Below are 10,815 nucleotides of genomic sequence, written 5' to 3'. Positions count from 1 at the left end.
CTTCTTACTTTGAACCTTTGCATGAGAGCAGTTCATTAACATTTAAATAGGTAATTCTTAACAATCTCATATAATTTGGACACTTACTTTATCCTTCAGCCTGAAGGGATTAAAGAAATATGAGGGGGGAGGTGGTGAGGGCTCTGACTTACTCATCTTTATACTCATCTCTGCAACACCGCAAAGAACAAAATAATAGTCATTGGACAATTAGTCGAAGAGTTGAAGAGTTAAAGAGAAGCACTTGACACTCATAAATGCATAAAGTTACTTTATTTTAAGTATACATTTAATTTTGAAAAATATAAATGCTAAAATATCTCATCTTCTTCATCTCATAATTCCATAAAAGTCACAATAGAAAGCTTCATAAAACTGTAAAATACTATAATGTTATAGGAATTTTAGGTTTTATATTGGAAAAAATTATTAGTAATATATTGAAATGTTTTCTGTTCTTTATCATTTTGTTCCACCATGTTGATCAACTTCATTTAAAATAAAAAGATGCATCATTTCTCCAAAGTTAATAAAGACTTGAGAGAATAAAAATAAGAATATCTGAAAGTGCGTATTGATTCTGAAAAGTAATGTGTACAGATATGTACCAGCCATGAAAACGGCTAAAAAGAGGCAACTACTCATTCTTTTCACATTGTAGGACTGGGACAAAGTTACTTCTGGCTCTAAAAGTTTCACTGGGTAACTTTAGCCCTGAGTTGCAATATTTGCCTAGGAAAACAAAATTCAGGAGTTTTGTATGTACCCATAGAGCACAACAATATGAGCCAGCAAATGAGATATATCCAAACCTCTGGTCAAAACACAACTTGATTGATGAGTATATGTTACAAAAGGTTTCTTTTTGTTTTTGTTTTTTCGGGCTACAATGAAGTTCAATGAAATCATAATCTGAAAATACATGAAGCTCTTCAGAAAGTGAAGTGCTGCTATTTTTTAAAATTGTATTTAGCCACTTGGTGCCACTGGGCTTCTTGCTTATCCTGTGAGAGCAGATGTGAAATATCATGGAATATAAATAAGAAAATCTCAAGTTCCTGCACCAAAATCATTAAGTGGTATGAAAAGGATTGAAGAAAGCTTTGTCCCATCCCTAAACAATGTCAACCTCTGTAATACAACTCAAATGGTTTTGTTTTTTAAAGAGAGTCAGCAGTCAATACATTTCAAGTACTTCAACACAGTTAAAAATAAAAGAACAAAAAATTCGGAAGACAATCATTCTCTATACGAAACACCAATATATAGCTGATAAAAGATTTGCTCTGTGTGTGTTGCTGCACGTGCTTTAAATACACACAAATTGAATTGCGGACAGCAGACAAAATTTTCCCCCTATTCTTTCAGGTTGGGGTTGAAGAGGGAGGTGTTTGTCTTCTGGCTTTTTCAAATCAGTTATGTCCCTCCACAGACCCACCCCTCAACCTTGACTGGGAGAAGGGGCAGGAACAATGCTGCCCTCAGCACAGAAAATAAACAGGATTCCAAGTAGTTGTTACCAATAGCAGAGAGAATGACTTTTCCCAAGGAAAACAGTGTCTCCAAGAGATGTTCTCTCAAATGTAAACCAGAGGCAACTATTCACTCCTTTGATTGACAGGCTCTTGGTCTCATCATCTCCTCCCTCCCAACAGTCAGTTTCTAACAGGACTCCTGGTTCATAATTCAGAATGTGTTTAGTCGTTACTTCTAGAAACATGAATCTAAATTCACATGAGGGAGAAAAGAAGTACTTCATAAAATATTTACTGTTGGACGTGTGTCCAGTTTACATAGAGACAAAAAACATCCAAAAATCTGGTGAGTTCTTAGGCAATGAGTAAATTCAGTTAGAATTCAGATAACCTGAGGGCTCACAGGGACCTTGGGTTCTGTTTACTAGTGTGGTAACTACCTCAGTTCCTCTTAAAGTGATGACTATAAAAACCTTTGACACAAACTGGTCCTTGCAGTAGATGAAAGATGCTGTTTTGTGTTCACATCATGAATACCAACCAGTCACAAAATAAGTGTGCTCCTCAGTGGGACTATAGATAGTTTTTCCCTCTACAATGATGAGTTAAGTTGCTTTGATGCACAATGAGAAAAAAACATCATTACATCTAGAACTTCTATAAAAATAAACAGGTGTGCCTTTAATTTGCCATTATGAGGGTTAGGCTGAATTTACTATGCAGCTTTTAAACATGTTATGGGTAAGGCTTCTTACACAGTTTTAACTTAGGATAACAGAAAACTAGGTAATATAGAATCATCATTTTAGGGTTAGCTCTGAATACAAACATAATGCCAAAATATAACCTTTGAATTTCTAATACAATAAAATGTGATTTGCCACTGTGATTTCAATGAAAAATATTAGTATAATTTATGTCCCATTTGTATAAAATTAAAAGGTTTAAGATGACCAGATACTACAAAAGTAACATCTAACTCAGGATAATAAATTTTTTATAATGAAAATTTCAAAAAGGCAGGATTACAATTTAACTAATATAGGAATGTGTGGGGGTCAATAAATGCATATTATGAAACCAAAATAAGAGATTTCATCCTACTTCTTGTACTCCTCCAAAAACTTGGTATGGTGAGGATACGTCACAATCATGGTTATAGGAATCCAAAAGTACGAAGTCATCATGTAAAATGTCTTTTTCAAAATACATTCAATATATAATGTAACAATGAAAATATTACCTGTAAACATCATGTTCGATCTGATTAATAAAGGTCTAATTTTCAATATGGTACTTTGAAACACAAATAGGTATATATGTGCATATATACATATACTTTCTAAGTGTCCCAATCACAAAGAATAATTTTTTTGCATCCCCAATGAATGTGTGCATTATTATAGTATGTATACATCAAATTATCTCTATAGACTTATCTGTATTCCTATAATACTTTATAGGTATGTAAATGGGCTGTTAATATTCTTATGGATTTTTTATTATAAACATGGGCTGCTATATGACTAATGTCTGGGTAATAACATATGCTTACCCTATTTGCATAATGGCAAGTTTCATGGACCCCCTGCTGAATTTTTCATAGGTGGTTTGGATTTTATGAAAACTGACACAAGAGATTTGATAACATTGCCCTCTGTCTACTGTCACGCTTTCTTTTTCTAACTTTGCACGTATGTGCACCAGCAACACACAGAGCACATACACAAACACACAAATATTTTAGAATTTAAAAATGCCTAACAATACTGCATAGGACATTGACATGGTAATACAATCAGCATCCGTGCCCATATACTACCATTATCAGGAAGGATATCAGTTACCCCATTGTGTAAGAATTTCTCTCCTTTCCTCAAGCTCCTTCATTGAACAGTTAAATTTCTTTTAAAGAAAGGGGAAAATGGATGCTTAGAAACATGGTGTTTTTATCTGATCAAGCCTTCTGGCTTACCTTAGAGATTGTATGTGTGTGTGTGTATGTGTGTGTGTGTGTAAAAATCACATTATATACAATACAATTTTTACAGAAAGCCTGGCAGCTACAAATAAGAGGTAGAACTACTCAAAACTATGTTTCCTGCTGCAGGAAAAATTCATTTTCTTTACAGTAATTAAAAAAAAGTTTAAAAAATTGACAAAAAATAAGTTGCAGGTTAGGCCCCATAATTTAAACAACAAAATCTAGGAAGAAAAATATTCTTCAATGTACTCAACAGATAAGTTCATTAAAGGGTTAAAAAAAGTTGCATAGGAAAAAGGGACATTCCAACACTTGCTACAATGATGGCAATGGTTTCTCTATAGGGAGTAAAGTACCTTTAGTTTTTCTTCTTTTGATAACTCTAAGATTAGGGTTTATAAGCAAGAGCAAGTTAGAATAGCAGCACTTTTTCCAGTCCTGGGGAGCTCTATAAGCAAGAAGGGACTCTGTCTGGAGGGCAGGGTTTGTTCTACCAGACAAAGACAAGCCAGTAAGCACAGCTCCAAAGCTAAAGTTTTAAGTTCCTTCAATATTTTAATAAAAGTTGTTATAAAATCTTAATACTTTTGACCTCTGCTTAATAAAGGAAAAGGACAGGATCTGTGCGTTTGTCTTGAGTGACAGGAATTAGGATGTCAGAGGACACATCTAAAACATAAGAACAAAAGGGAGATTCCCCAGATGCTGTTTTTAGGGAATGGTGCACTATTGTCTTGATTTAACCTATGCAAGAGAGAAGCAGAGAAAAGTGTTGTATTATTTGGCCAGTGACCAAAAACTGAAACAAAACAAAAATTTAAAAATAAACAAACAGACAAAAGGTGGGTGGGGAATAAAAGGAACATTAACAACAAAACTGTCAGTTCTAAGAGAGACGAACGGGTTACAATGTAGTTTCTGTTCCCTTGCTCCTCCAGAAATAATCATTGTCTTCAGGCTCAAGTTCTATTCTAATTTGAGGCACAACTTTTACTGGAGTTCTAGGAGGACTAAAGAAAAAAAAAAGAAAGAAAAGAAATACTAAGTCAGTCTGATTTTCTCTATCATCTGTCAAATATTTTTTAATCATACAGAATTCAAACAAGTCAACCTTCATTCTCTTTAATTCTTATCTCCTCCTTGCATATTAAAAACATATATTTTTGTTAATGGGATTAATGTGCCAATAGAGTTAAGAAATCCAAATAAAAATTTACAAGATCTGATACCTATATTTTAAAAAACCACATACCAAAGGACAAAATGAGGAAGTACCTAGAGGGTAATATATCTGAAATTAAAGGACAATAAGACTAATATATGCTGAAAATATTCAGAGCTTCCAATCTCTTGAGAATCCACAGTTGGACCTGTCATCTCCAGAGTCTTGTTAGAGGGAAGGAAACAACTGGATGAGAGATGCCAGGAAATGTCAGTTACCCTTAAATCAGTCAGGACACTGAAATTATAAGAGCTAATATTGATCCTGGTCTTTAACTTAATGATACTGAAAGATTCCATTATTTCTAAGAGTAAGCAGGTCTCTTAGAGGTCTTTCTACTAGTAAAAGCTGGGGTAAGTTTTGGTTCTTGGGTAATTTATGTGAGATAAATCAGAGAGAGGAAAGAGAACAGGGAGTTCTGCCAATAACCCGCCAATGACTGCATGTCTGTGGGGTAATCGTCACACAAACACGGCAAAACACTGGACTCTCCTTTACCTTGGCATACCGAGTGACTGAAGGAAAGGAATTTTATCAGCATGATGTGTGGCGTTCAAGGAATGTTGAGGATCTTTCTCCTGGAAAGAAAAACACATTTTAAATCAAAAGTAATAGAACTGTGTGAACGTGAAAAATTGGAGTGAAAATTAAAATCTTCGTAAAAAATGATGCATTTTTCACAACTGGAAAGAGTAAGAGAGATAAATTTAGAGAATTCCAATAAACAATATACCAAACTAAGTCTCAATCTCTTCCTTTCCTCCACATAGGCTTTCTGGGAAGGATCACTGCTGTCATTATGATAAGAAAAGCAAGAGGGGAATCATTTCTGTAAGATGACAGCATCTTATGAATGTCTGATGCTTGCCCTGGAATTTCCTTCCATCTTCAACATTCACTATTTTCTCTAGCTGTTACTTGAGATGGGGTGGGGCTGGGAGAGGGATTCTTGAAGTACTTAGAAAGCAATTCAGCTTTTGTTCTTTCATGGTGTATTTTGCTCAGGTAAACTTCCAATATCACTATTAACTTTCAGTTTATACTGATGTAGAGTTTTTGAGAGGATGAAGAACAACTGGCACACAAAATTTAACAAAAATTTGAAACTCTGGTGATTTTTTTTTTTTTTTTAGTATTTAGAAGGGGCTATGCCAATTAATATGCCAACCAAAGACAAACACATTACACACATGTATGTTTCTCTTCCTATGACATTAATTTCCTAGAAATGAAAAATGAACTCAGAACATGGTTTGGGTGGCTTCAAATAAGAAAGAAAATTCTTAATCAAATCCCATTGATAAGAGTGAGCAGAAAATTAGCCTTAGTTACAAAATATAGTTACAAGTTGGACAACAAAAGTAAGACTGTTTTAATTCTTTGTTCTTTAAACCTAGAGTGATGGTCAACCTCCAAGATGGTTTGCAATGATCCCTATCATCTCCTGGTATTTATGCTCTTGTGTAATTCCTTCTGCATTGCAACAGAGTTAGTCTATATGACCAAAAGAAAATGGCAGAAGTGGTGATTTGTCACTTCTGAAATTTGATTATAAAAGATTATAGCTTCTATCTTGTTTTTTTTTTCTTCTGTCAGTGGCTCTGGGGGTAGCCATATCACATGTAGCTCTATGGACATGCCCACAGGCTGAAGAACTGAAACTTCCTGTCACAGGCCTTGGGAAGGAGATTTCTAGCAGATCCCCAGCTGCAATCAAGCCTCCAGAGACTCAGTCTTAGCTGACAGTTTGGTAAGGAATCTCTTGAAAGCCTCTGAGCTAGAATTAACAAATGGGCTGCTCCTAAATTTCTGGGTGTCAGAAACTTTGTGAGAAAATAAAAGTTTGTTGTATTAAGCTGCTAAGTTATATGGTAATTTGTTACTCAGCAATTGGTAACTAATACACCCAAATTTTACGAACTGTCATTCATTTCAAACTCTTTTTGGTATTGCTAACCTTCTAGTGAAGTTGAAGTTGCATTATTGACTATATATAAAAGTGTCTCAACTGTCTCTTTTCCTGTAACAGATCAACAAACTTTGAAGTGTATCTGGATCTAAAAGAATGCATTTTCTTCAAATGAGAACTCAAAGTGGAAAGCAGTACAGAGGCAACTGCTACTTGCTATTGTAAAAGCTTCAGATATTCACTAATGTCTTCACAGAGTGGCCTGTTAACCCAATTACAAAAGAAAAGATGACATGTCACAAACCATCACACTGTAGCCACCAGGCTATCACCCCTGGAAGATCAGAGCCAGTTACAGAGATGATTTTGAAATAGCAGAAGAGGAATACAGAAATCAGGAAATCAGCAAGAAAAAAAGTTGTGCTAATGTTTTATGATTGTCAATTTAATTGAAAATACCAATTTTGCCAAATTCTAAATATTAACAACTAATTCATTAATCATTGAGAGGTCCAAGATGTAATTTCTTTTGAGAAGATTTGGTCATTGGTTGAAACCTAAGGAAGACAAACAGTAACAGACAGTGATGTAGTACTATAAGCTGCAACTCTAAATATCAGTGGGAAATAAAAATAAAAATAAATTAAAAACATGGTTATATATTTAGCAATTGGAAAAAAAATGATGATGCCTTGGGGAAGAGAGAAGATTACCAAATGAAAACTTAAAGGTTATGGATAAAAGGAAGAAGTTAAGAGTCAAGTTTAGGGAATGTAAAAGTAATGTTTTATAAGAATTAAGTATAAATATTCATATAAAAAAAGAAAGAGGGGAAGTGAATGTAGATGACATCCCTAAAATATTTTCTCTGCAGGTGTAAATCATACTCAAGCAAGCATGCAAGAGGTTAGTTCTACTCACTGTCGGAAGGTTTGCTATCACTTAGGAAAGGCTGCTGTTCCATGATGTCCATTGGGATTTTAATACTGGGAACCTTTTCTGAGTATGGGCAGTCAGACTGTGAAAAGAATGTATAACTGTTTTTAGAATGGTTTTATTACTCAGCCCTTCCTATCTCCCAGTATTGATCAAACCTATCATATTATCATTTCATTGTACTAAGTAAAAAGGTTTTAGATATAATTATTTCCAGTCTGCTAACTTTTCAAATTCAACATCATCTTTCTAATCCATATCTGTTTTCCTCTCTTCTGGAGTTAATGGGATTGAATCCACTAAAACTAAAACAGACCAAATAGAGAGTACTAGAACTTAGTTGTAAAGCTTTCCATAGCTAGATTCTCAATAATCAAACTTGGGTTGTTATGTGTGTAGAGCAAATGCCACTGTGAAAACAGATTAAATCTAGGAAATTTCTTAAACTACAATATGTTTTCAAAATTCTTGCATCTTTATGTTTCTCTGTATCCAGGAAAATCATGTCCCACATTTCCTTCCACATCAAGTAAGACTTGTTGAACATCCACTATCAAGAAGCCCACTACATAGACTCAGCTATAAACCTACTTTCTTTACTTTAATATTCCATCAGATACTATTTTACAATGAAAGCTTCTTTTTAAGTGGCATGCACCAAAGATATTTGAAAACATAAGCATAACACGACAAAATAAAACAAAAGGAAGTGTCTATTATGGTTAGACACACAAAGAATCATAACCAGAATAATTATTATAATCAAATAGCTAGCCATGTGGCTGCTGAAAGAACAGGCCACCTGGTCCAAACTATCACAGATTACTATAGGATTACCACTTAAAAAAATTCACCATATTGAATTCAAGTCTATGGTTGGAGTGAAATATCCAATTCATCTCTTAGGTCTAAGTACCAAGGAGACAATCTTTAGTTGAAATTTTAATAAATGAGAACTCAGAGTCAAAATACAAAGAAATTTTAACAAAAAGCCTACTTCCTATTATGAAAATTACTTTATGATGAATCTACAAAGGGTAATGACCCATAATATTCTTTCAGAGAGCTAAGACGATATCCTTAAGTTAACAAAAAAGAAAAAAAATAATTAAGATGCCATACACATCTTCACCTATGACAATGTCAAGAATGGTAAGTCTTATTTCAGGCACTTCCCAAAATAATGGCACTTACAGAGGGACAGGTTGGCAAGCAACACAGTCTACTAGGCAGATTAAGAAATGACTATAAGTGGTTCAAAACTTTGGCAAGCCACTACAACTCATTAGCAGTAGTACTGTAACTCTCGTGTCCAATGTGGTTCCCTGTATCCATGGATCCTACAACCTCATGATGATGAGGTGAACATGAGGAGACTCACCCTCCAAATCCAAATCCCTTAAAAAATGGGCTCAACATGGAGAATTTATTGTACAAATGTACTCTAACTTGCCTGGTTGGGCTCACTGTCTAGAAATATATATATATATATATATATATATATATATATATAATTTGTTGTTCATTTGCTTTGATGGGGTGGGGCAGAGAAGAAGAAGAGGAAAAGAGACAAATATCAAACACCATTATTAAGATATCTGTTGAAAATACGGAGCTTAAAAGTGATAAATATTAATACAACAATAGCATTATTGTGTTTTGTTGAAAACCATATCTAAGAATTGTAAGAGCACCATAGGAGCCCATTTAGAGCAGTAAATCTAAAACATTCCCCAAAGTTGATATTTCATTTTCCCCCTTAAAAAACATCAGAGAAGAGGATTACATAATATTAGTTCATACATTTGTAATGTATAATGAATATTAAGTTTGGTATCCATGGACATAAACTGAGGTACCTGTTCTAAAAGTTCAAGATAAAATACTGCTTTAATCATTGTAACATTTCAGACAACCTTTCTTCTTCTTTTTTTTCATCTTGAATGGTCCAGAAATTCATTTCAAGTTCTGAATTCTAGTCAATGTGTAAGCATATCATTTTTCTTCATAGTGCATGTTAATCTTTGTTGTAATTTAAACACATTCTCTTTTTCTGCTATCATTGGAAACAGAAAATCTATATAACTGCTCTCATTTAAGATAGATGATGACAGTCACAAAAGCTCCCTCAGATTCTTTCTCTCTTTAGCTAAATGGACCTTGTATGTTTAGCCTTTTCTTATTGGATCAATTTATCTGAAATCCAATTCTGTCTGTTGCCTTCCTTCATTGTACTATTTCCAAGTTCTACAAAAAGAATACAATCAGACAGACTGATCAACTAGAATAAGCCGAGAGGCACGGATTAAATTTTAGATTTGCCATTTATGGCTGCTCATTTGAAAAAAAAAGACTCAAATATCTATGTCAAAGCACCATGTTGTACTCTTTAAATGTATACAATTTTGTCAGTCATGCCTCAACAAAGCTGAAAAAACTTAACATTTGAAATTTTAGAATGACTTTTTTAGAAGTATTTTTTCAGTCTAAATTTTCTCATCTGCAAAATGGGAACAAAAATACACACTTTAACAAAATGTTATGTCAATTTAGGATTAAGAATGCATGATCAAAGAAGCTAAAAATGAACTACATTTGCACTTTAGAATGTGTAATGACACACAAAAACCATTTGTAATACTACTTGGTGTAAAAATCCAGAACAGATTTTTCACACGGAAAGTGTATATGTGTGTGTGTGTGTGTGTGTGTATATATATATATATATATATATATATATATAAACTTTTTTTAGTTGTCAATGGGCCTTTCTTTTTGTTTATTTATATGCAGTGCTGAGAATCAAACCCAGTGCCTCACACATGCGAGGCAAGTGCTCTACCACTGAGCCATCACCCCAGACCCATCACGTGGAAAATATATTTCAGCAATCCTTTCAAAAGGCTATAGGATAAGCTGTGTGAGCTCACATGTGCATGTGTGTGCATTAAAACAAATCCAAGCTTTTTCTTGGCATTGATTACAGATCTCTAGCAGGGCATCAGTACTTCTGTGAAATAGTCTGCTAAAGAAAAATAAATGGTCAATAATTTCATTTCTTTACTTAATCATCTAATTACAGGAGGACCACTGGATTATGACATTGACCACTATAATTAGGTTAAAAAAAAAGACCTCAAACTCCAGTTCTCTTTCCTTTTTTTTTTTTTTTTTGACAGATGTAATGCCAAATCAGTTTAGCATAAATACACTGCTGGTATAATACAACAGCATAAGACTGGGGTTGAGAGCTACTCAAATAGATATAATAGATTATGGAAGGCAGAAA

At 34.0% G+C, this 10,815-nt stretch overlaps 1 protein-coding gene across 9 annotated transcripts in view; it reads right to left on the bottom strand.

Moving 5' to 3' along the window:
• Positions 1 to 272: 272 nt before the first annotated feature.
• Positions 273 to 10,815, bottom strand: part of SLC4A4 (solute carrier family 4 member 4) — a gene marked incomplete at its 5' end in the record, with an annotated part of 343,701 nt that continues 333,158 nt past the window's right edge. For 7 of the 9 annotated variants that reach the window (XM_081303368.1, XM_081303369.1, XM_081303370.1 and 4 more), the window contains 3 exons: positions 273 to 4,469; positions 5,180 to 5,259; positions 7,512 to 7,608. In XM_081303368.1, the coding sequence (XP_081159494.1) occupies positions 5,216 to 5,259; positions 7,512 to 7,608 (141 nt within the window). In that variant the 3' untranslated portion in view covers positions 273 to 4,469; positions 5,180 to 5,215. The remainder of the gene's footprint in view (positions 4,470 to 5,179; positions 5,260 to 7,511; positions 7,609 to 10,815) is intronic. The other 2 variants (XM_081303374.1, XM_081303373.1) reach the window with 1 other exon arrangement.

This window comes from Spermophilus citellus (assembly GCF_964194105.1).
Source record: "Spermophilus citellus genome assembly, chromosome: 8".
Classification (NCBI taxonomy): Eukaryota; Metazoa; Chordata; class Mammalia; order Rodentia; family Sciuridae; genus Spermophilus; species Spermophilus citellus.
The sequence above is the reverse complement of the archived record's forward strand: the minus strand, read 5'-3'. Positions and strand labels throughout refer to the sequence as shown.